At 36.5% G+C, this 27,047-nt stretch overlaps 1 protein-coding gene across 2 annotated transcripts in view; it reads right to left on the reverse strand.

Moving 5' to 3' along the window:
• Nucleotides 1-2,563: 2,563 nt before the first annotated feature.
• Nucleotides 2,564-27,047, reverse strand: part of MRPL3 (mitochondrial ribosomal protein L3) — a 39,040-nt gene continuing 14,556 nt past the window's right edge. Inside the window, exons 6-10 of one of the 2 annotated variants that reach the window (XM_034994663.1) lie at nucleotides 26,605-26,665; nucleotides 14,881-14,989; nucleotides 10,003-10,080; nucleotides 7,834-7,911; nucleotides 2,564-3,056 (exon numbers count right to left, since the gene is read on the reverse strand). In XM_034994663.1, the coding sequence (XP_034850554.1) occupies nucleotides 2,904-3,056; nucleotides 7,834-7,911; nucleotides 10,003-10,080; nucleotides 14,881-14,989; nucleotides 26,605-26,665 (479 nt within the window). In that variant the 3' untranslated portion in view covers nucleotides 2,564-2,903. The remainder of the gene's footprint in view (nucleotides 3,057-7,833; nucleotides 7,912-10,002; nucleotides 10,081-14,880; nucleotides 14,990-26,604; nucleotides 26,666-27,047) is intronic. The other variant, XM_034994670.1, reaches the window with a different exon arrangement.

Below are 27,047 nucleotides of genomic sequence, written 5' to 3' on the forward strand. Positions count from 1 at the left end.
ACTGTCGAGGCTTCTTCCCTTTCCACTTGGCTCAGTAGACTACAACTCGTGTTACTTCTTCTGGGCTACTGAAGAATTTTGCAGGAACGGGGCCCAGATCTTCTTCAATAGGTAAGGTATCTATTCAGGGTCCTGGCAGTGGGGAGTAGGTGGATGAAGGTGGGGAGTGGAAGCGGATGCTTTGCTCCCTGGCTCTCTTAGAAGATAGGGTTCATGCTCATTATCCTAAAAGAGGATCAGAAGTTTTCTCCTTAAAACTCAAATGCAGATCCAAAGACCACTTGAAGACTCTATAGACAAATGGTGATGGTTCTAGGGCCGGCTCTCCAGTGGAGACGGCTCCCTGCCTTCTTCAAAACACTGCATGTCCTGGGCAAATGACTGCTGAAAGGCTCCTTGCTCTCCCCGTCATCTGTCATCTGGTTACCTTCAGGTGCTAGGATTCTCTCCATCTCCACAAATACTTCAGAGCGAAACAAGATTTTATGTTCTCCCAGCAATGATTGTTCATTTGCCTTGCAAGGGAACACCTGCTTTCCTTTGGTGTATCAGCAAATTTCACGCATCCCTAAGTTCATTAAAATCTTTTGATCAAATGCAACTGAAGTAGTAGAATTAGGCATATGGTATACCGAATTTCAAAGTTAAGTAAGTGTAAGTCCCAAAGCGTAGTATGGGGCACACCAAACTAATGGTTATGATTTTATGTTTTGGCTATTCTTAAATTTTCACGTTCACATCCATTTTTGAATCAGTTTGAACAGTTCAATTGGCAAATCCTGTTGATATTTTAAAAATAGGATTGAATTCTTTACAATATTAAGACTTCCCACTCATAACCATGGTATTCTTCTCCACTATTTCTTTTATATCCTTCAATAAAATTTTATCTTCTCCAATAGGACCCCAGAACAATCGTTAGGCTTTTTTTTTCTAGGTAACGTTTTAAAAAACTGCTATTGTGAATGATATCCATTCCCTCCCCACCCCATAAAATTTCTCAATTGAATATTGCTGATATTAATCTTATTTTCGGTCACCTTTCTGAACTGTCTTCATTGGTTCTGATGGCTTGTCAGTTGATTGTCTTTGATCTCGGTAGATATTTCTTACAAATAATATTGTTATCACTTTGTAATATTTTTATCATTACTTTTTCTTGTCTTAGTAATTGTACTGACAAGGACCAAAAACATTGTCGAATAGCGGTGGTAAAGGGTATCCTTGTTTGATCTCTGACAAGAATGTGTCTAGTATCTTATCCCTGAATACATTTGAGATAATCTTTTAACAAGTCCAGGAATTTGTAGTTTGATAAGTTATTCTTAATAAAAAATGGTACAGTGACCAAGAATACTCCAGTTTAAAATAGTTCCTCTTGAGGAACTCGTGATTAAAGAGAAATATGTAAAAGATCAATGTTGTTCTACTTTGGTACCCAGGCAGCTCAGAGTCAAACTGAGTGTAACTCTGTCGTACTCTGCTCATCTGTATTGTATTGTCACTATTCTTTCCCAACTTCCCACCTTTTTTTTTTTTTAAAGATTTATTTTAGAGAGAGAGCACACCCATGAGCAAGTGGAGGGGGGTGGTGGTGGGCAGAGGGAGAGGGACAAGCAGACACTGTGCTGAGCACAGAGCCCAGTGCAGGGCTCAATCTCATGACCCTGAGATCATGACCTGAGCCGAAACCAAGAGTCCGACACTCAACTGACTGAACCACCAGGCACCCCTTCCCACCTATTCTGATTTATATTATCCTTGGTATTTTTCCTCTTCATTTACTATTTTATTGTATGGACTTCCTGTCATTTGCAACAAATCTTAGTGGAATTAGGTGAACAATAAATGAAAACTTTAAGAAAATGTGGCTACATTTGGATTTAAAATTGAGAATGAGAGAAATGTAATATAAGCAAAAAAAATACTTTTTTAGTTATCAGGAAATTATATGGAGACCTAACATTATGATTAATAAGTCTCTTGGGTGACCATATGAATCAAGTCTCAGAAAACGTCTGGAGTTAAGTTGGATTCTCTGGGTCCTCAGGAATCTGGTACAGAGGAAATCCAGGAGTTCAATGAGGCCTGCTTATACTTATATTGTTAAGCTTATTTGGCTTAAGTAGCCATTAGTAAATACATCTTAATTTCATACAATGAAGGAAAACCCAGGGGCCATTAACATTTTCAGAAATAGGTGATTCACAAGTTTGTTGAATGTACAATCCCAGGCCATTTCAAATCCTTCTGGGAAGGTATCAGGAAAAATGATTAAACCTATCTATAGTTGAGTGATCAAACTAAAAAATATTCCTCCCAACAGAAGTGTAAACAGGATCCAAAATTTATGATTTTATTGTTTTTCCTTCATCAGGCCTTTATGACATACATATTTCTGTAATTTAAATAAAAATCTTACTTCCTCTGTTTAGGGCTCTAAAAGTAAGAATGATAAAAATGAATTTTAGGAAATGGTTTCTTTTTCTGAATAGGTTATACCATAACTCCCAAATGGTTTGCCACTGTTCCACAGCCATTCCTTCACAAAGACAGACAAATCTTTAATAAAAGAAGTTTAATTTACAAGCATCTTAAGGTAACTTGAGAAATATGCAGTAAAAAAAGAATGAACCTCACAAATTACAAAGATTTTGTTCATGTGCAAACTGCCAGTCCATTTAAATTTGGCATATTCAATCTACTTAACTGATCTGTTTAACGTGGTAATTTTTTTTTTAACATAATTTAGTTTGGGGGATGAATGATCTATCTATGCCCTTGACAAAGATGACAAGTACAGTATTGTGATTAAGAAAGGAAAACATATTTCCTGGTTATATTACTGTTCTGGCTCATCAAAGCTCATAAAATATGTTAAGGTTCTGCCACGTCCAGTGAGGTTAGGTAAATGTAATAGAAGGTGCGCTGGGTTGACACACATTTTCATCATACAAATCTTCTGGTAGTTCTTCTTCATCTCCATCAGGAAAATATGTAGGAAATGGTAGATTTTTACAGAAGTCCTTATATGCAGGCAGATTAGAATCTCTGATCTGTGGGTAAGGAGACAAAGATATTATTAATAAGTATTACCAATTAAGTTAAAGATAAGGTCTGTTTTAATTATTAATTAAAGAATATGTGTTCCTACATTTTCTAATGTGAATAACACAACTGTTATATGAAGTAAAAGGAACTCAATGTATTCTTTTTATTCCAATAAATTTAATTAATCCAATGACAGAAATATAGCCTTCCTCAAGTTAATCATCTACTCAAAATAAAATTACTGATATTAATTTATATCTTATCCATAACTTATAAATCTCTAGAACTGCCCAATAGGATAAATTATATTTTACAATTATTACTTAGATATCAATTATATCCAAACTATGTACCTAAAAGTTATTACTACCATATTATTAATTTTATTATCTACTCCTATTACATATTTTTATTATTTTATTTTCTATCATTTTTTTTTAAAGATTTTATTTATTTATTTGAGAGAGAGAGAATGAGAGAGAGCGAGCATATGAGAGGGGGGAGGGTCAGAGGGAGAAGCAGACTCCCTGCCGAGCAGGGAGCCCAGTGCGGGACTCGATCCAGGGACTCCAGGATCATGACCTGAGCTGAAGGCAGTCGCCCAACCAACTGAGCCACCCAGGCGCCCCTCTATCATAGATTTTTTAAGTTGAGTTTTAAAAAAATAACTTTTACCTAGTATTTTTGTTAGTCTTAAGTCAAAGGGCACATAACCAAAAATATCAAGTTTTATTAAGGAAATAAGCTTACATTTAACAAGTATTATCACTGAGAAAATAAGGACAAAATAGTATTTAGCAAAAATAAAAATAATCCACACGTCTTTACATTAACTCTATTAACACTTTATATTCTAAAAATATGCTAATTATATCTGTGAATTCATAAACCAAGGAACAGTTCAGATATTGATATGATCTAAAATGTTGGGCTTTATTTTTGGAAAACATTATTGGATTCTTTAAAGCTTCTGACTCACTCTACAGCTTTCATTCAGAGAGAAATAAAAAAAATTACATGTAATTATACACACAGAGTAAAATAAGGCATAATCATTTTGGCAATAAGAAATGAATAATTTGGTTGAAATTAAGTACACAGCTGCTAAGAACAGCTAAGTACAGAAAAACATCTATTTTAATCTCTCTCATTAAAATTGTTCCAAGAAATTTTCAGTAAGTTGCCCAGGAGAAAATAAACTCATTTTTTTTTTTTTTCCCAATTCACTAATCTTGGGTTGAACTTTAACTTGAGGGAAAAAAAGTCCTATTCTTTTTTTTTTTAAAGATTTTATTTATTTATTTGAGACAGAGAGAATGAGACAGAGCATGAGAGGGAAGTGGGTCAGAGGGAGAAGCAGACTCCCCGCTGAGCAGGGAGCCCGATGCGGGACTCGATCCAGGGACTCCAGGATCATGACCTGAGCCGAAGGCAGTCGCTTAACCAACTGAGCCACCCAGGCGCCCCCAAAAAAGTCCTATTCTTTTACCAATTTAAACTGTCTCAAAATTTAGAACTGAAAACCCAAGCAAATAAACAACAAAACCAACAACAGCAAAACTTTTTGTGCTAATTTGATAAATGTGAAAATTTAGTCATAAATGATCTAAGTAGCAAATTCTCAGTTGCTTTTACATTTTGATAGATCTCTCCTCCCTGAGGAACATTTCAGATAAAAGCACTGTTTATATATTCTAATTGTAAATGCTACAGTACTATAAATTAATTGGTTTGAAACATAAATGATGACACTTTATTTAAATCTCTTTTGTCTTGGCTCTAAGGCTGAGGGCGAAAAGCTTGCAACCCATCTTTAACAAATGTGTAAGACTCTATAGTATGTATTTTTGTGCACTTAATCTAACCTCTGGCTTCCTTATTCCCCTGCCCTCGCCAAAACTCCCTCAACTCTCCAGCTCATTCTTTTTATATTTCTGTATATTGGCAAACCAGTTCAAATCCTTTGAGGAAAGGTGAGGGGTAGGACACACAAGCAGACACACATACAAACCAGGAAATCTAGAATAAACTTAAATTCTAAATTAGGGTATAGGAATGAGCATACACAAATAATAACATACACTACATAATGTTGTAAATAAGTTCTTTAGGCTCTCTTAATAGATTTAGTGAATCCAAACAACAAAAATGCTTACATTGATTAAACAGGTTGGTCATCCCTAAGACTAGCTTTACTAACTTTAGAATAAAAAAAGGTATTGGTAGCCCTGTACTCTGCAGGGTGGCGGGGGCAGGGTGCAAAAGCTCCTATGGGATGAGAGAATGTTAAAGAGGCTGCCTGTCCATTAGGACGTGCCTCAATCTCCATGGGCAAGGGGGTTTTATCACTTGCTATGGAATCACCTGGAGGAACAGAAAAAGTGGGGTGAATGTTTTCAAAAAGTGTACCACACTTCTGACACTTAAAACACAGCCCACAAAACACTCACCAAACCCATCTTTAATGTCTGGGACAGACATTTGTGTAAGGTTACAAAAGACACTTGTTTAGACACTCTGTTTCAAAGATTTTTTTTCAAAATGAGTTTTTAAACATCAAAATATGGTGTTTTTTTTTTTTTTAAGTTTATTTATTTATTTATTTGACAGAGAGAGAGACACAGCGAGAGAGGGAACACAAGCAGGGGGAGTGGGAGAGGGAGAAGCAGGCTTCCCGTGGAGAAGGGAGCTGGACGCGGGGCTCGATCCGAAGACCCTGGGGGATCATGACCTGAGCCGAAGGCAGACTTAATTACTGAGCCACCCAGGAGCCCCAAAATACGTTTCTTGCAAATACATTCATTAGTGTGTTAACAGTTCAAAATGGACTAGACATTCTTTGATGCTAGTTTCTTTTTTTTTAAGATTTTATTTGAGAGAGTGCGCACACGTGCTTAAGAGTGCACGGGGAGGGGGAGGGGCAGAGGGAGAAGCAGGCTCCCCACTGAGCAGGGACCCCGATGCAGGGGCGGGGCTCGATCCCAGGACCCTGGGATCATGACCCGAGCCGAGGGCAGACCCTTAACTGACTGAGCCACCCAGGAGCCCCTATGCTAGCTTCTTGAAATATATTTGGACTCCTCTTTTGGAATTGCCTTTGGTGTATCGTCTGAATGTCTTCAGTAATGGCAAGCCATCATTCTTTCAGAAAGCGGAGTTTTTGGAGGCAATTTTTTTGTTGAAGTAGGTGGAAGAGTACTAAATGTTGTTGCCTATAAACTGTTTCTAACAACCAGTCAGAATATCACTGCACATATTACGGTTTTTCAAGACAGGTGACCTACTCATCTATATTTGGCATCCAAGAAAATGCCGAGTGTACCTGAGAAGCCATAGCAGCAGTAAGGTGCAGCTGGAAAGCCAGCCTAGAACCGTGTATGCAGTAAAATGGGGACAAACGGGAGATGTGACAACATTTTGTCAAACTTTAAAAATTCATCTGCTATACAGTATGATTTCATTATGGAAAAGAATCATTTCCCTCTTTTCTCTTTTATTAGGTTGTGATATTTATAAACATGCAATAAGCCTGGAATGTAGAAGGATACATCTAATTATGAAGCCAATATGTTCTAAGAAGTACAATGACAACCTGCCAAACTTGACAACCTGTCATTGTGTCTATGACTAGGCCACCTGGAGACTGGAAACCTACTTAAATCTAAAAACATGCAAAGTAAAAAAAAAAAAAAAAGCCGAAAAACTTGTAAGAATTCATAAGATGTATTTTTTCTTTAAGAAAAATGAGAATCCAGTCAAAAAGTTAATTGCAGAAAGGGAATTTTAATTACTGTAAGATTAAAACAAGTATCATACTTTAGACTAGTAATGGAATCTACTTTGAGAAATGAAAAGAATACATAAAGACCCAATCTGAAAAATTTGAGGTTTAAGTTTTTAACCTATTCTTGTTGTTACTGTTAGAAAATTAATAAAGAATATATTTCTGGGAATATCTGGTATCACTTCTACTATAAATTTATTTTCAGAATGGAAGATTCAAATTTCAAAAGTGATTTCTCATGTTATATTATGTTGGTCTAAATCCCAGGCAGAATATTTATTTTCTATTTTATTTGATAGGCGTAAGTCTGTGAGAGTGCAAGAGTTTTTCTTCAAAATTTTCCTGTACGTTTCTTTTCTTCTTTTGTTTTTGAACATAAAATGAACATGTATATTTTTAAGAAAAACACTAAAAAGTATAATCAGAGCAATGTTAGTAACAATTATAATAAATCTCTCCTTAAAATGTCTACTTTTACCACCTTCCTTTTTTTTAAAGTTTTATTTTTCTTTCAGTAATCTCTACACCCAATGTGGGGCTTGAACTCATCACCCCAAAATCAAGAGTCACCTGCTCTTCCAAATGAGCCAGGCAGGTGCCCTTTTATCATCTATCTTGTTGACTCTCTCACTGAATTTCCATTTCATGTATTTCCAGTGCCTGTGTCAAAGTATTTTGTAAAAAATTAAAAGTTCTTTTTTGGAAGGATACTGATATTTTGGCAATTGTTATCCTAATATCCTTTTTGTATTTCTAAAGAGCCTCTATTTATTGGTCCTACCCTTTGTGCAGATTCATGGTTTTACAAACATAGGTTTTGGCTATTTTGTACAATTTTTTCAGTCAGGTGCTACTGAAAAGTGGAAAAAATTTAATTTAGCAGATAATGTGGAGAAACGGCCCCTTATCTTCAAGCCACATTTATGAGCTAAAGAAGAATTTATAGCACACATTCATGTAACTGAACAATGGAAAATAAAGATGGTTTACATACATACCTTTACTAAGCAATTTTTATGTCCAGGTACAGAGCCATTTACAAAGATTATATTGTGCTTTGTGTTTATTCTCCATACCTAAAGGAAGAAATGAAATAGAATTTTAAGAGTTAAAAATTTGAGGGCGCCTGGGTGGCTCAGATGGTTAAGTATCTGCCTTCGGCTCAGGTCAAGATCCCAGCATCCTGGGATCGAGTCCCGCATCGGGCTCCCTGCTCCTTGGGAGCCTGCTTCTCCCTCTGCCTCTCTCTCTCTGTCTCTCATGAATAAATAAATAAAATCTTAAAAAAAAAAAAAAAAAAAAAAGTTAAAAATTTGGGAATATACTTGTATTAAAACAAGCAATATGTTACTAAAAACTGAGGCTATAAGTAGCCTATGAAGTAATCATCATATTAGCACTTCAAAATGTTGAATGAGAATAGGAAAAATTCAAATCCTATTGAGGACTTGTAATATATGATTATAACAGATATGTCTTATGGAAGTGGTAGCAAACACTCATTTTAAAAGATTTGATTATTTATTTTAGAAAGAGACAGAACAAGTGGGAGGGGGAGAGGGAGAGAGAATCTCAAGCAGACTCCATGCTGAGCACAGAGCTAGACGTGGGGCTTGATCCCATGATCCTGAGATCATGATCTGAGCTGAAATCAAGTCGGATGCTTAACTGACTGCACCACCCAGGCACCCCGCAAACTCTCATCATTTTAAATATAAATGTGACTCAACAACCAAGACTGCTTGGATATCTCAATGGACTCTGCTGGCACCATTAACAAGTGGAAATTCAATTTTATTTTATTTTTATTTAATACTAGCTTGCTGTAACTAGAAACTGGGGAAGCCACAACCTTTCTGGGTCTAATTTTCAAAATAAGTGTGCTGAGCAGATGGTCCTCATGTGGGTGGCCTTTCATGCGGAGTAAAGCTTATACAAATGGGGGAGGATGGTCAAGAAATGGTAGTGAAAGAACAACTCATGTGGGGGGAAAATCAAGTCTGACCCACAGCTCATAGCTCCTAGTGGCTAAATGTTAAATACTATGGAAACTGAAATATTGCACACGTACACACATGCAAATACACACACACACGCACAGAAAATACACAGAAAGATACAAATAGGTGATCTCTCATAGATGTAAAAGTAATAGAAGGGAAAAAAATCTTAGATTTAATTACATAAAATTTAAAAAACTCTGCTGGTCAAAATTTATAAATAAAATGTATCTAGAATAGGGGCGCCTGGGTGGCTCAGGCATTAAGCGTCTGCCTTTGGCTCAGGTCGTGATCCCAGGTCCTGGGATCGAGCCCCGCGTCAGGCTCCCTGCTCAGCGGGAAGCCTGCTTCTCCCTCTCCCAATCCCCCTGCTTGTGTTCCCTCTCTCGCTATATCTCTGTCAAATAAATAAATAAAATCTTTAAAAAAAAAAAAGTATCTAGAATAGAGGCTGGAAGAACATAAACCAAAATGTTAACAGTGTTTATCTTCAGGTATTGTTTTTAGGAGGAGCTATTTTCTTCTTTGTACTTTCTATACTTTGAAACATATACACATACACATATAAACATCAGTTATTTGGCAAATTCCTCAAATTAGTAGGGACTGAATTTAACTACCCCCCCTTTAAATACATATAGTTATTTTATAAAGATGGATATATACCACAATCCTTTCTTTAATACTATCTTTTCCCTCCTGTTTTCATGGTCTCCCTCTCTCCTCCTCCTCCACATCTACTTCTATCTTCCCACACATTCGACATATAATCCAAAATACTCTGGCACGGAATTCCACTTTTCTCTGTGCTTATATAACGGCACAGTAACATATACACAGAGGGAGCTTTTGTTCATTCTTTTATAAAAGGATAGTATTATACACAATGCTTTAGAATCTAACTTTTCTCATGCACCATCTTGTGGAAATCTTCCAGATCAAACAGTAAATGACTAACTTTCTTTTCAATGACTGCACATCCATAGCTTGGGTGTTAAATGAACACACTACCACGATTATGGGTACAACACACACACACACACACACACACACACACTTCAGGTATCAGAACGACCCTATGCAGACACAGATGCGGTACATCCTCTGGTGCCTTTACATTCAGGTATTAATTTGATTATTCCTAAAACAGCCATTTCAGAAACTTACTTTCAGTCCATATGCTGTCCTATCTTTGTTTCCCATTTGTCCAGGCATTTTAGTTCCAGGCCAGACTCTGGCAACATCCTACATAAGAAAACCAAAATTAGCACTTTTAAGTACTCTCAATTTCCAATAGCACTGATCAAACCGAAATGCAAAGCAAGATAGGAGTTATTAAAGTGTTTTATTTTTTCCTCATTCTGCTAGGCCCCAGTAAGGAACTAAATGTGGATTTGGACACAATTACCCCAGAGGATTTCCCTTCTAAATTACAGCAACAAAATAAATACAGGCTAAGAAACAACTGTAGGAGAAAAACCGGTAACAAGAGAGTAGCAACTTCGCTAATACTGGTTGAGAAGTAGAAAAGAAAAGAATTACAAAATGTAAACCCACGTCACACCACCACTCAAAGAACAAACTTGACTGCCTGGTCTGTTTTCACTAATATTCTGCATTAACTGACTTAATGGACTCCATCTACACCCCTGCTGCTGGGATGGCCTACTCTTCCACCCTCGCTTTTGACGTTACTTTCCTTCCCCGGAATGATTAAAGGACAGAGTTGGTTATTGGAATATTGAGTTTGTTTGTCTAGCTCTGGTTGTCTCTGATTCACATAAATCAAACAGCTTCACATGGTCTCTCTGATTTTGGCTTTGATAATGGATAATACTGTATCTAAAGAAGCATATTTTGAATTACATCTAAAATGGGAAAGCTTCTCATGACACATGAATTCCTGGAACATAAACACTTCTGTATCACTACTCTGACATCAAAAGGTAAAACTCTCAGTGGAAGTAGCTCACCATAGTATGAGAGTTGGTAAACAACTCAGGTTAAAAGACAATTCTGTGTGTTATAGACTAAATATCACTCTTATTCATTCTATAAACATATTCTGTGATAGGTACACATTGCTTAACATTACTAAAAAAGGACTCTGCCCTCCCCAATTAAATTTACATTCTCACTGAAAGTACAAACTCCATGAGAGACTATGGACTCTGAGAAACAAACTGAGGGTTCTAGAGGGGAGGCGGGTAGGGGGATGGGTTAGCCTGGTGATGGGTATTAAAGAGGGCACGTATTGAATGGAGCACTGGGTGTTATACGCAAACAATGAATCATGGAACACTACATCAAAAACTAATGATGTAATGTACGGTGACTAACATAATAAAATAGAGTTTAAAAAAAAAAGTACACCCTCTTAGGATTATAAAGGTATTGACTAGCTAATACTTAATAGCAGTATTTACAAACACAGAATGGTGCATTTCATGACAAATGACCAACTTGAGTCATAACAATAGGTTCTTCTACATGCCTAATTTTAAAAGAGCTTTATTGAGGTATAATTCACATACCATACATTTTACTCTTTTAAAAGTATACAATTTAAATATTTTAATATATACAGGGAGCTGTGTATGACCACAAGCAATCTTAGAACATTTTCATCAATCTAAAACAGAAATTCCAAATCCGTTAGTAGTCACTCCCTCCAATTCCAGCTCTATTCAACCACTAATCTACTTTCATCATGAAGATTTGCCTAGGATGGACATTTTATGTAAATGGAATCATATAATATGTAGTCTGTGACTGTTTTCAAGGTTCACCCATGTTGCAGCATGTATCAATACTTCATTCTTCTTTATTGCTAAACATTATTCTATGAATTTGCCATATTTTAATTATTTATTCACCAATTTATGAACATTTGGGTTGTTTCTATTTTTCGGCTATTTTGAATAATGCTGCTATGTACGCACAAGTGTTTTGTGCATGTTTTCACTTCTTCTGGGCATATACCTAGGAGTGGAATTGCTGAGTCATATGGTAACTTTACACTTAACATTTTTAGCAACTGCCAAACTTTTCTAAAGCAGCTGTTATCATTTCCACATACCTATCAACAATGTATGAGGGTTCCAATTTTTCCACATCTTTGCCAACATTTGTTACTATCCATCTATCTTTTTAATTCTAGTCATCACAGTAGGTGCTGAAGTACTAGCTTACTGGGTTTTGATTTGTATTTCCCTAATGGCTAAAGATGTTAATTATTTCTTCATATGCTAATCTGGCCATTTGTATATCTTCTTTGGAAAAATACCTATTCAAATCCTTTGGATTGAATTAGGTTATCTTTTTAAGATTTATTTAATTATTTAAGAGTGAGAGAGAGAGAGAAGGAGGGGGAGAGCACACAAGCCCACTTGCAGGAGCAGGGGAAGGGGCAGAGGGAGAGGGAGAGAGAGAATCTCAAGCCGACTCTTTGCTGAGTGTGGAGGCCAATGTGGAGCTCGATCTCAGAACCCTGAGATCATGACCTGAGCCAAAATCAAGAGTTGGATGCTTAACCAACTGAGCCACCCAGGCACCCCAAATTGGGTTATCTTTTCATATTCTGGATTATAAATTTTAGCAGATTTATGATTTGCAAATATTTTCTTCCACTCTGTGAGTTGCCTTTTCATTTTCTTGATTGGTACTGTTTGCAACAGAAAAGTACATTTTGATGAAGCCTGAGTTACCGGTATTTTCTTTTGTTACTTGTATTTATGGCATCCTATCTAAGGCTTCGCCTAACCCAAGGTCATAAAGAGTTACTCCTACATTTTATTAAAAGACTTTTATAGTTTAGCTCTTAAATTTACATCTATGATCCACCTAATTTTTATAACAATTTATTTCCACATAATTTATAACTGCATAATTTCACATTCATAAAGAAGTTGCAAAATACAAAAAACTCTCATACTCTTTACCCAAATTCACCAAGTGTTTACATGTTGCCCCATTTGCTCTACCATTCACTCTACCTCTATATATGCACATCTTCCCCTGTACTATCTAAAAATCTGATGGCAGACATGATGCTCCTTTATCTCCAAGTATTTCAGTGTGTATTTCTTAAGAACAAGAATATTCTCTCATATAACCACAGTACAATTTATGAAACTCAAAAAATTTATTATCTATTCTGTAGTCCATATTCTAAATTTTGCCCCAATAATGCTCCCCCAAGTCCAGGATCCACTTCAGAATTCTACGCTGTAATTAGTTGTCATGTCTCTTTAGTGTCCTCAAATCTGGAGCAGCTCCTCAGCCTTTGTCCTTCATGATCTTGACATTTTTGAAGCCAATTATTTTGTAAATTATCACTCACTTTGGGTCTAATGTTTTCCCATGATCAGATTCAGGTGATGCATTTTTGGCAGGAATCACCACAGAAATGATGATGTGTTCTTTTCTGTTCTTTTTGTGTTCACTAGGTTAATCCACTCTAAGGCTATTATCTTTCCCTTTGTAATTAATCGATAAGTTGTTTTGGGGACTCTGTATATAAACTCGTCTCCATCAAGTTTTCAGCACTTGTTTCAGCATCCACTGATAATTCCTGGCTGAATCAATTATTCCTACAATGGCTGTCAAAATGAAATTCTAACTCCATCATTCCTTGTACATTTATTTGCTAATATTACACTGCAAAGAAGAGAAGTCCCTTTTCTCCCATTTATTAACCTATCCATTCACTTTATGCATCTGTACCAGTGTGAGATCATCAATTCTAATTTTATTCCATTTTCTGTCATTTTTTACATTTCCAGATCAAACCATCCCAAGCTTTACAAGCGGGAGCTCATTTTAGCTGGCTGCTGTGTCCTTTTCATGTGCCATCATTTTTAAAGCACTTCCTTTCTTCCTTGTTATTTTAATTTCTAAAAGAATTATTTTTTTTATTGAGGTCTGATGGATATATAGCATTAAGTTAGGTTAAGGTGTACAAAGTAATGACTCAATACTTGTATATATTGTGAAATGGTCACAGTAAGTCTAGTTAACATCCATTATCATACATACTTACAAAAAACTTCTTTTCTTGTGATGAGAACTTTTAAGAACTATTCTCTTAGCAACCTTTAAATATGCACTACAGCATTATTAACTATAGTTACCACGCTGTAAATTACATTCCTCACTTTCTTGAACAAGCTATTTTGGGTTCATCTTATACTCTTCCTGCCCCATGCATGAAATTGGCCATTTCTCCAATGAGTCCAAGTTCTTTCAGTGGGCAATGATATTCAGAAACTAAGATCTAGGCTCTAGGTGTGGCTTGCTGATATAGAATATTTTTGCTTTTAGGTTCTTTCAGCAGATAGCTAAGGAATAAATATACACACACATACCTATCTATATCTATTTCTCTTTCTTTATGTACACATACAGTAAATGTGAATGATGGATACCTGCAATCTGAATTCAACACTACACGGTTTGTTCTGATTTCCCTCCTTTTCATACCTGAATATCCTTTTCCAGCAGTAAGAAACTTGCTCCCATTATCAATATATTTACTTATCCATTCAATCCTACAACTTAGAGAAAATTATTTCAGAATACAAAAGTCCTTCTCCATTTTCTATGCTCTTATTGTTTGTGTCCCCATTTCCTCTCTACTACTTCTCCCTTGCACCATGATACTGTCCTTGACAATCTTTCCCAACTGTCTGTGTTAGGCAAAAATTAATTTGTGAAAGAACTGGTGGGGTAGATGGAAGGACATTCTAATCCCTGATTTCTTGCAGCTGACTTCAGAGGGTAGGATGGGAGACAGAGATGGAAATGAGAAAGTAGGCAGGAATGTACTGAGAATACTGGCTGTAAGTATAGGGGTTGTTACTAAATGATTCAAATCTGGTTCTGGAAAGTAAGTGAGGCCAGGACCCATAAAAATGTGACAAGTACTGTGACCCACCTGGAGTCAGATTAAAATTATGTGACCTGACCCCAAGGACAGACTAAAGCACTCTATGTGTAGAAGCTGAGTATTTAGCATTAAAAGGGGGGCCACTAAGTTATACTTACACCAGTTGAAATAGCTCCAGGTCTCCTGTGGGTTTTTGTCTGACCATGAGTAGCAGGCTGGCCTTTAAATCCCCATCTTTTCATGACGCCTTGAAAACCTTTACCAATACTGAACAAGATAAACATTAGAATTTACATAATAAACAGAGCATAAAATATTCCCAATTGTACATTTTCTTAATAGTACCTTAGAGTTTTGACAACACTGCTGATCTAAATACCTAGGAAAAGCTAAGCAAGAGAAACTGCAAATGAACATTTCTTTATCTATGTCCTAGTTTGCACCCTTTCCTGGAGCCTCATTCCATACAACATGATTAATTCAAGATGATGAGATAAGAACAAGTTAAGCAAAGGGAGTTCTTTCTGAGCAGGGAGTTTTATCATCATAATCCTGTGGAACAACACAGTAAAAGTGGTAAATTTTTAGACATTCCCAAGTACTCATAACTATGGGGCAGTCAATCGTTAAGATCCCCATCTCCTGGTATTCATGCCCTTCGGTAATCACCTCCCCTGGAGTCCGGTTGGACTTAGGAACTCATGTCTAAGGAATAAACTATGGCAAAATGGTAAGATGTCACTTCTGACATTAGGTTATAAAGAGACTGTGGCTTCCAACTTGGCACACTCTTCCTTCGAGGCTCTGAAGGAAGTCAACTGCCATTTCCCATACAGTGTCATGTGGCAAAGATGTCTCCAGCCAACAACTGTGGTTCTGAGGCTTGCCAAAGGCCACATTAGTGAGCTCAGAGGCAGTGCTCCCCAGGTTGAACCGAGATGACTGCAGCCTTGACAGCCTGACGGCAGCCCTGTAAAAACCTCTGAGCCACAGGCACTCAGCTAAGTTGTACTGGGATTCCTGACCACGGAAACTGTGAGGTAATAAATGTTCGTTGTTTTAAGCTGTTAGATTTTGGGGTAATGTGTTAGGTGGCAGTAGATAATATAACAATAAATAAAACAATAATGCCCTAATGCTGGACAAGTTTTACTTTTATAAGATATCAGAAACATCTTGGTCTCAAGGTTTGAATAGAGAAATAGAATCAGAAACTAGCAATTTCTTAAAAATCTAGAATTTCAATTTTTAAATGAAACCGCTCTATTTTCAAAGTCCACTAACTAGAGAAGCATTCTGTGATGCAGGTAGAAAGCGGAAAATACTAAGGTTCAAGAATTATTAAAATTTGTCTCTGTCAAATATATCAGTACGAAGATACAATAAAAGGGCTAGAATAAACTCTAAGACTGTACCGGAGATATTTTTATACTCTTAAGATAATACCTTCTTCACGTTTCACTAGATAATATGTCAACCTATTTTTATTTTTTTAAGATTTTATTTATTTATTTGACAGAGAGAGAGAGAAAGAGAGACAGAAAGGGAACACAGGCAGGGGGAGTGTGAGAGGGAGAAACAGGCTCCCCTGAGCAAGGAGCCTGACGCAGGACTCGATCCCAGGATCCTGGGATCATGACCTGAGCCGAAGGCAGACACTTAACAACTGAGCCACCCAGGCCCCCTGAAGTCAACCTATTTTTAATGTCATATTTCCTAACTCTAACAAAGCTATTATAAGACAGCGCACAGTGCAGGCCACTAACGAAAAGGACCAAAAGTACAAGATAATAAAAACCATCTTATTTCCACAAGGACTTTGCTAAGCCTTTAACAAAGAATTATCAGAGAGTAATGGATTGAAGTAAGCCCATACAAACAATTGTTTTAAATAAGTCAAGAATTCAGCATAAAAACAATGTAAACTATATGTAGAACCTAACAGCAGATCATCAAACTGCATGTCAAAAGTTACCTGTATATGAATAATTTAAATGTAGTTTACATCATTTTCTTCACATTAATCAACTGAACCATCACTTATGGTGTGCACATAATTCTGCTCTGCCCCAAAAACTCAAAATAATGCTTATTCCTGGTCAAAGAGCTAAAACAGTAATTTAACATATATTAAATGAAAAACCCACTATATATTTTGCAAGGAGATTAACATCTAAGGACAGAAACTATAATAAGCAAATATTTTACTGAAAGTTTGCTTCAGAAACTTAAATATTTCTAGTTAATGCTGAATTTTAGAACATATTTGAAAAATAAAAAGCTTGGCAATTTAAAAATAAAGAAGAAATACCTATAAAGTCATTTTAGCCTACGGATATTGTCTGGCCAATAACACTTTAAAGATAAAAAGAGGGGACTGGCAACACTAATCTAAACTGAACATGTTTTAAAAATACCACATTCTAACACTGGCCATTCTTGGTAGAAAGTTTGCTGGTACCTTCTGAGTTCTCAAACTGCTTTGCTTTACTTAGAAAGAAAGAGCGCCAGTGTGTACACCAATAAAACAAATGCCAGGTAAATTACAGAAGACAATTTAGCTCATTTTAAGAGTAAATGCTTATAAGATGAAAGTGGTATCCTGAAAGGGCTAATTATCTGTCAGCTAATTACAGACTGCTTTTCAATCTAGCTCTAGAATGCATCATGGTTTTTATACTGGGTACAATGGGAACGTCTTCAATAAATAACCTTTAAACAAAAGGATAAATGATATGACAAATTATTGGCTTAATTCAGATTATGGAGAATAGAGTGCACCTGTTGATCCATGGGTGGTTCAGGTATCTATTCTACTAGTTCTCTCAGCTGTCACCCAACATGAGAACAAAAACAAAACAAAAGCCAAGAAGAGAACTGATCTATACTTAGCATACCCAGGCACACTTCAAATATAAGGTTTTCAAAGGTCACATAAAAGAAAACCTTTATATAACAATGATACACAGCACATAACACACACGCTTTATCTCCCCTACCCCTTTCCTGCTGCAGTTTTTAGTTAGCAGAAAAAAAGTCAAATAAAGGAAAATTCAAGTCAGAAAGAAAACAATGTGAGAAGTTCCACATTTAGTGAGACAGATCAGAAAATTAGGAAAACATAAAAATATATTTAGAACATTTATACTTGATAAACCAAAAATTCATTAAAAAACTCAGAGATCTTATTTAAATTTAGGAGACTCTATTGTCCTTGTTCTCAGTCCATTGCCCCTGAGTACATTTTAACCTCAGGAAGGGCAGGGGATTATGATTATTTAACCCTTGTGTCCAACCTAGAAAAGTCAGTTATTTTGTTACTGGCTATAGCTGTGTCTTAGGAAGAAAGATAATTAGTTTCCTTTATTTTGTCCTGTAGTTTTCAAATGTTGTGTAATGCGCATGCCTTTTATAAAGTTTAAGAAGATGGTATTAAGGGGAGGAGAGGCTTAAAGGTATGACAGTCATAAGTATCTCACAGAAGAAAATGCTTAATTTCATGTTTCCCACTGCATTCTTGAAGTCTCTAGAGATTACTGCTATGTGAATTTCATTCCCTTGGTACACTGCGTCAAAAGCACAAATGTCTACCAGCAGACACACAGGTTTTAATACAAACCCATCACGAATTTCCCCATTTTGTGGGAAAGTGCCCTTGACTGCATGATTCTAGATATATTTGTATAGGGGATAAAACAAAATGTCTAAAGGTGAAGAGTGCTCTCAACTCGATTCATTCTGAGTACTTGGAAAACTTCCCCTAAAATTCTCATCACTGAGGCTTTCCCTTGACATGGGCTTCTTTTATCTCTCTCTCCTTGGTATCCCTCTTTCTCCACTTTGTTAATTCCCAAATCCAAAGCCTTTTATTAAACTAATGTTTTATTATGAAATAACAAACTGGAAAGCAGAGAGACTAGTACAATGAATCCCTATGCACCCCATTACCCAGGGTCAAACATTATCAACTCAAGGCCTATTCTGTTTCATCTATTCCCCTCCTCTGCAACTCCAATGGATTATTTTTAAACAAATCCCAGATACCATATCATTTCATGCAAAAATATTTTAACATGGGTCTCTTTTAAGGATCCTTTTTAAGAACAAAACCACAATACCATTATCATAATCTAAAAAAAACTAGTAATTCTTTACTATCAAACACCTAGTCAGTATTCAAATTTCTATGGCCTTTTTTAAAATAGAAAGAGTAGTCCTCTATTCTTCCTGTTTACCACCCTCTCCCGAATTAGTCTCAATCATCATTTCCTCCCTATTTTCCTGCTTCCCTAATGCTCCTTGAGACATTCCTTTCCCTTTGCTGCTACATGAAAAGATGGACTTAGAGACCTGTTGCTGACCCTCTTTTCAACAGAGTTTACATCAGGGGTTGGCAAACTATGGCCTGCAGTGGCCACTTGTTTTTGTAAATAAAGTTTTATTGGAACACAGCCTTGTACATTTATTTACTCATTGCCTACGGCTGCTATGGAGCTATAATGGCAGAGCTGACTAGTTTCAACAGAGAACATAATGGTTGTAAATCTCAAATATTTAGTATCTGGCTTGTTGAGAAAAAGTCTGCTGACTCTTGAGCCTATTACTAATAAGCCAGAGTTCCACAAACCTTGCCCTTTGGCAAGAATTCTGCTACTATCCTATTCCACAGACGTACTGACCATATCCAACCAGAAGCACCCTAGCCATTCAATTATAATGTTTCAGAAATAGAAACATAACATCTTTCTTCAAGCTATCCTCCTTCCTCGCCACTAGAGTGACATTCCCAAGATGACAGTCTTTTCACACAAGCTGTCCCCTGCTTTAAAAAGCAAAACAGCAACAACAACAACAAAAAAGCAAACTAAACTATAACCTTAAGTGGTTCCCAGTAACTTCTTTAGCTTGGGGCATATAAGGCCTTTTATAACTGGGTCTAGTCGACCTTTCAAACACTGCCTATCACAACTCCTCATCATAGCAGATTATTCCGCGAACCCCTAAGTATGCCACTCTCTTTCCTGTCTTTGCTCATTCTGTTGCCTCAGCCTCACATGCCCATCTTACTGCACTGTCTTTCTACTCTTACCACGAAAAGAGAACCGAAAGTGTTTGTCATCAAGCGTCATATGGGCTACAAAGTACTTGATTTTCTTTATTAAAAATAATCAAAATCCATACTCTAAGTAGAGGTTTTTGTATCAGAACCATTTCTAAATTGAGCTTTCATGTTCTCTCTTTAGCTGATTTAAAGCTGTAAAAAGTTTAAGTCACTCATACATAATCTCTCAGAGAACCAGTAACTAAGTACTAAATGGAAGAGAGGACTCTTGACTTCTCTAAGGATGCCCCAAGATCAGGTCATATTTTTATGGAGGTGAGGATGGGAAGATGAAGAAATCATTGGTTTAAAACCAGCTTCTCTATGGTTAAACACTGAATACAGGGAAATGGAGATTCACATCAGGTTCTGGCCAAAATCATGACTGGGCTGCTTCTTTTTTTTTTTTTAAGATTTTATTTATTTATTTGAGAGAGAGAGAATGAGAGAGAGAGAACACCTGAGAGGGGATAGGGTCAGAGGACGAAGCAGATCCCTGCCGAGCAGGAAGCCCGATGCGGGACTCGATCCAGGGACTCCAGTATCATGACCTGAGCCGAAGGCAGTCGCTTAACCAACTGAGCCACCCAGGCGCCCGACTGGGCTGCTTCTTTATGAAGCTAAACCACTGAGAACAGATTAGAGTAAGATGGTATCTTTATTTGTGAAAAAGTAATGTGGAATATTACAAATCAACAATCAAAAGAATTTCTTGAAGGATATAATTTAACATTACTTTGCTATGTTTTAGAGTCAAAACACCCAAAAAGATTTCAATTAAAATTTTTTTTTCTAGTAAACAAAAAAGGGCAATTTTTACTAAAATAAATTACATGCATATAAAAGGCCCTATTAGCTAATTCACTATCTCCATCAGGATTAGCTTTTAATTTATGATAAATAAGGCACAAATGTTTTAATCTTTAATTATAGCTTCTCATTTCAACAAACTCATGCAGATAGATATTATCTACTTTCATCTCCACACATCCCAAGGATAAAGCATCTCTCTGAAGACCCCTGCAAACCCTGGGAGTCAATTTCTACTGATTCACTGTTGTCTAAACCTATTTAATCAGCGACGTACAGCTCCTGAGCCCACAAGTAAGGCATGGTGGAATTTTTCAGTTGCTTTGTGTTCTATCACATTTAGTTAAAAGCTGGCATGGAATAGCTGTATAGCTGTTACTTTCTAGGATGAGTTTGTGACAGCATGACCTGAAATGTAGAATGCATTCTGTTTCTGTCTAAAAACCATAAACCTCCCATCAATATCTGGGAACATTTTTATCAACAAGTGACTGCTAAGAGTGCACTGCTTATAGCTTCCCGACTTCAAATCTAGCTTATTCAATAGTACAAAGAGCCAAATGTGCAGTGATTCCTTTGAGTCCTCTTTAAAAAGGAAGCATTTCCTGGCTGTCCTAAATAAACCCAGAAAACCACAATCGTCCTAAGTTCAGTGTGCATTTCTCAAAAAAGAAAACTCAAATAACTAAATAATTTCATAATATCATGGAAGGACATAACAGTTTTCTGCAGGTTGTTAGCCACACCACTTTCTTCAGTAGACCAGAAGACCATACTGCCGTGTACTGTTGAATCTACTGTTATGTCTTACTTCTTCATTAATATAGATAAGAGTGAGTTATGCCACTTGGAAAACTGAGGGATTATTTTTTGTAAATAATTTTTTGGAACAAAAGGAATCTTAGAAACCACACAGTCCCATGCCCTTATGGTAAAGACAATGAAATCTACACTCAGACATGTTAAGCCACTTGCCCAAGGACAGATCCCTGGTAAATGGAAGCATCTGGCCATGTTTTCAACCCAGGTCATACTGCCTCTTGGGAAACAGTTTAGAGCAAAAATATGAAAATGTCCAGCACATCGGAGTGGCCTGAAGCTATTTCAAAGGCATCCTCATTACTCAGTAATGTTTAGATGTAGCAGGTAGTATGCAATCTTAAAATTACCTAGAGTGCTTGGAAAGCTACAACTTTGCTTTACAAGTCAGTCTTAAGGAGGCAATAACTAGACATATTAGAAAATCCCACAATAGAATTCCTAATGACTTCATGATTTTTATTCATTTTAAAAGATATTTCCTATTGAAAAAAAAGATTTTTCCTTCTAAAATCTGAAACAAATTAATAAGCAGTAATATCAACAATAGTGATAGTAGCCAATACTCCTGAGCATTTAATATGTGCCAGGCCTTGAGCTGATAGCTATCTGTGTGTTATCTCATTCAGTCTTTACAACATGGCTATGAGGCAGGTGCTATAATTATTCTCATGTTAAAGATGAGGCAACAGAGAGGTTGAGAAAGCCATCTAGGTCACACAGCTACTGAGAAGCAAAGCCCATCCTTTTAGCCATTCCCTATACTGCCTCTCATTAGGCCTTAATTTTGCTGGTTTTGAGTTAAAAAAAATGCTATCTCATAGTTAAAAGTGAGGCTATTATAAATGATTATTATACAAATTTTTAAAGCAAAGAACAAAATATAAATATAAAACACCACCCTCCAAACTCTCCTTTATCTTGAAACAGACATTCACTTTTGACTGATTTAAAAAGGATTAGTTTTTATAGAGATGATTTCCTTCTACACTTAATCACTCGTTTTGAAAACTGTTTCATTACTATGCTTAAAAATGTACTGCTTTGAATAGAAAATAAAGTAACTTATTAAAAATGACATAAAACTGGAAATGAACAGGGCCAAACAGCAACAGTGTCCTGAAGGCGGCACACGCCTTGTTTCCCTCCTAGTGTTTGAGTAAACATCTGCGAAACAGAAGAACAGGGGGCTAGTGGGGAAGCTTTCTGACAGAGGGAGGGACTGGGCATAGAGCTCAAAGAGTCTTTGCTCTTTTAAGAATCCACCTGGCATTTTAATCACCTTAAGACTTTGATGGGCAACCATATTTGTACATAATGTGATATTTTAATGAAAGAACCCAAATTAAACAAATCTCAGTAAATGTGCAAAGGTGCTCTACCAGTCATCTAATCTCCCCCACTCCTTTCATTTCTACTACCAGGGATAACATTATCAAGGTAAGTGCCTATTTTTCTATTTTGAGGCCAAAGGGCAGTACGAATTGAAAGAGCACTGATAACTTTCAAGTAATAAGATTATGTCTGAAAATATATGGGTAGTCCTAATTAGCCCAGACTTGGAGACAAGGTTGTTAGATTATCCTTTACCCAGAAAGAAAAGAATCTTTTAAAGTAGCTGAATGAACTTTTTCTGACTTCAATGTGGGCTTTAGAATTTAAACAAGGGAATAAATAAATAAATTCCAGACAACCAGAAAAAAACCCCCTTACTTCAGGTATGCCACTGTCATGACTTCAAAGCTTAATAAAAGACCTGGCAGGAAAGTGCACCACACCCACTGTTACGGAGATATCACCACCATCGGTGTCCTTCAAGTCCTTTCAGACAAAGACCTAACCGTTTCCCCCTAATAATGCAGAGTGCATTTTTACAGTTTTCTTTTTGTCTATTCATTCTTTCATTCTTTTCTGATTTCTTCCCTTTTTTAAAAAAAAACCTACAACATATAATAAAAGCACCACTAAGATTCACCAGAAAACAATGGGCTAGGTTGAGGATAGACTCAACAGTCACACCCCATCTCACACACTATTTATATATTATCCATAGCTGTTTCCTCCTCAAACCTGAGAGTGAAAGAAAGGAGAACACTAGACCCCAAACCATCATCTATTAGAAGTTACGCCGGAATGTAACTGCCATTACAGAACAAGAATAGAAACTTTAAAAGGGTGCTAGGGGAGGGTGTGAGGGACACATGATACATGCTAGTCTTAAAATTTATTTAGAATGATTTACACAAAACTGTCAGATTTCAAAGACAGCGCTTTATTAGCTGTTAACAGAATAATGCAACTAAAAAGTTATTCTTCTAGAATGGTTTTATATATTAAATGTAAAAATCTTTCCCATTAATCTAAATTGAATTTAGATTCTCAAACCCTCTGGATGAAAAATTATTTTTGTTATAAAAGTAAAAATTAAAATGAACTCTGGTAAATATGTATTTACCTCACACTCCAAAGTAACACTGGTAAATACTTAGTTGTATAGAGAATAATACACAAACTTGGCACAGGTAAATTGTATCTTTCAATGCAAGCAGAGTTCCCAATCAATTATTAACAGAGAAACATTTAAAAATTTTAGGGAAGTCTTCAAGAAGCTGCTACTGTTGGTCACTAGTCACCTTAAAAAAATGCAGATGATGTCATTCTCAAAGTGGATTCTATTAACACTTTATTTTCTTAAATTATATGGTATTTTGTTTTAAATTTTCTTAGTTATTTCTAAAATACGTTTAGTCGAGCAATTAAAATTGAAGGTATAAGGTAAAAAAACTTGAAATACTCAAAATGTAAGTGTAGATTTAACAAATATAATTATTACAGCATGAGAAAAATGAAGATTTTCAATTAGAGATTAATTTGAGATTTTTCTTTTCTAATGGAAAGATGATGATGAAGCCAACTGATTACTAAAGAGACCAATTTTCAGTTTTATGCTAACTAAAATGTGAGTACTAACTAGGCCTACTTTTATTGACACTGTTATTTGAAACTGGATTGATTAAATTTGCTTGCTTTAAAACAGATGTTTCAATGTTATAATTTGAGTACAGGTTTAGGGAAAGGAAGGGATTAGGATTCTAAGCTGAGGAAAGAAGTAGGAAGGAAAAACGGTTCCACTGGTGAGCCCTTGACTATTCTCCAGGCCAGTGGTTCTCAAAGTGTGGTCCATGGACTAGCAGCATCCACATCACCTGGGCAGTTGTTAGAGAAATGCAAATTCTCAGGTATTAGTCAACAGAACACTGTATTGCAGCCCACACCTTCTCAAATGAAGGTCCTCCCTTCTCCAGAGTTGTATGGCAACTACTTTAAATCCCAGGGCTAGTTATTCTCCCAGCTCTTATCAGCTACCTAGGCCCGAGGCTGGCACCAGGCTTTACAGTCTTGTTTTCTAGGTACATGATCTTAAAACAAACTAAAATACTTTCCTTTTCACTTTATACTCACAAGAAGAAGGATGAAGTTTTTAAAAATAACTTTTTAAGAAGCCAGAAACCCAATGGTAGTGTATGAATGAAATCATTTGCTAAACACAGGCATCTGAAAAGCTTGGCTCTAATCCAAGCTAGTCACGAATCCCACCACAAAGCATCTGCTAACAAAGGTCTCTGACTTTGTAGGACTTCTCGGAATATCTCATATATTCTGTAAACTATGTAATGGAATTCACACATTATTACCTCTGTGCAAATTAATGGAATTACTGAGGTACTTTATTATATGTAATAATTAATTCAGAAATTAAAAAGTAAAATTATCTGATTCACAACACACACACATCTCCCCGACTAACCAAACCAAAGCTTTCCAGCTCTAATATTCTGAGTTCTTGACAAGGGAAGGCAGAACAAGAAAAGTTACCAAGTGATTTTAGAGGCCCCAGTCAGTAGGAATGAATCTGCAACAATCAGGATGCGGGGGAAAAAAAAGGAGAAGTCCATAATCTCTAAAAAGAGGACCCACTGTATTGTCAATCTATCTGACTTCACTTCTAAACAGCTAATCAAAGGTAAGAGCTGTCTGCAATGGCTCATATTTGAAAGTGGGGGCAATGATGGGGTGGAAATAAAAGTGTATCTAACTGACTCCATTAAGGAAACTAATGCTGGCTCTGGTTTCCTTGGATAAAAGCTCTTTGGCTCAGTCACTGTGATTGTAAGACAATCCCAGAGCACATGTGGACCACTGTCAGAATTACATAGGCTGCAGACCTTGTTGAATGACAAAGAAGGAGGAAATCAAGGCACACAGAGAAGTAAATCATCATCTGTGTTGACGGAACAAGAAACAGGAATAGCCAAGAGCTGATATTTGGAGTTTAGTTTAGCCTAGTCATGCAGATTCTACTAACATATACTGAGCAATTTCTACATAAACATATATAAGGGCTCAGTTACTTCATTCTCTAGTGAAGTAACCTTAACCAAATTTTGAAAAACTGCTTCTCCTCCCAGTCTGAATATGACTCACAGTCAGCATTTCTGTTTGTGTGATTAAGTGTAATTAAGTGTTGATTTCTCCCAAATTAAACCCTTGTTTGCGGATAAAACATACCTTGTTTTTATGAAGTCTCACTGTCTCACTTGTCTAGTACTGAGAGACAATGCCATGCTACCAGAGGCTTAAGGTGTAACACTACTTCTTCCTGCTTCGGATAGGCTCTTAACACAGTTAACAAAATGTTTTACAGTTACCCTAGGGGAACCTTAAGCACAACAACCATCACAAACAGTATGTTTCCTAGAGTTGGAAAGAACCAGCATTTACTAGATGACACAATCTCAAAAGAACTCCATAGCATTGTTCATTTATAGATCACCATCAAACTGTATATAGCCTTTGGTCTTAAAAATAGAAGTGGGCCCAACCCACAAAGAACCTAAGTAATGTGACCTTTCTTGTAGTCCCATTTCAAGAAGCATACATCTCAGTTTCAAACCTGTAACTTGATGTTCACATACAACTAATTCAGTGCAATTTAAAATCTAGTATAGTCAGTAACATTATAGAATTACAAATGAGAATAATGGTTACTTAATCTTTATTCACTGCCTTGAAAGACTATACTTTCACTCGCTCCATTATGTTTTAATATATGAGGAAAACAAAAGGAAAAGAACCTGTTATGTGGACCTACGTTTTGGCTGTGACATCCACATACTGTCCTGGGCGAAAATGAGCAGCATAAAGAGGGGTGCCTTTATGAAAAGAAAACAAACAATCGATATGAAATTTGTCAGCCCAACTTCACTAAACATAAACTACATCTAGGAAGCCTGTCAGATTTCAAAAAAAGTAGAAGATTCTCTTCACAATTATAATTATTAGAAACATCAACAATAAAATAATAAAACTGTTCATCAAACATGCCTTAATGGACTGTACGTGGGCTGAAGAACAACATGTCCCAGGACAAGGCCCACGGTGCTGGAGTCAGGCTAACAGACCATGGGTAGCTGATGGGCTTGTGCCTTCACAGAGGCAATATGGTACTGGCTGAAACGGGCAATTCACAAGACAAACACAGTGTTCTTGCTGGTAAATACACGAATTTGATGATTCTTTGTTGTTTTAGTGAAT

The sequence above is a fragment of the Mirounga leonina genome, unplaced genomic scaffold (assembly GCF_011800145.1).
Source record: "Mirounga leonina isolate KUSES-001 unplaced genomic scaffold, KU_Mleo_1.0 Mir_115, whole genome shotgun sequence".
In the NCBI taxonomy this organism is placed as follows: Eukaryota; Metazoa; Chordata; class Mammalia; order Carnivora; family Phocidae; genus Mirounga; species Mirounga leonina.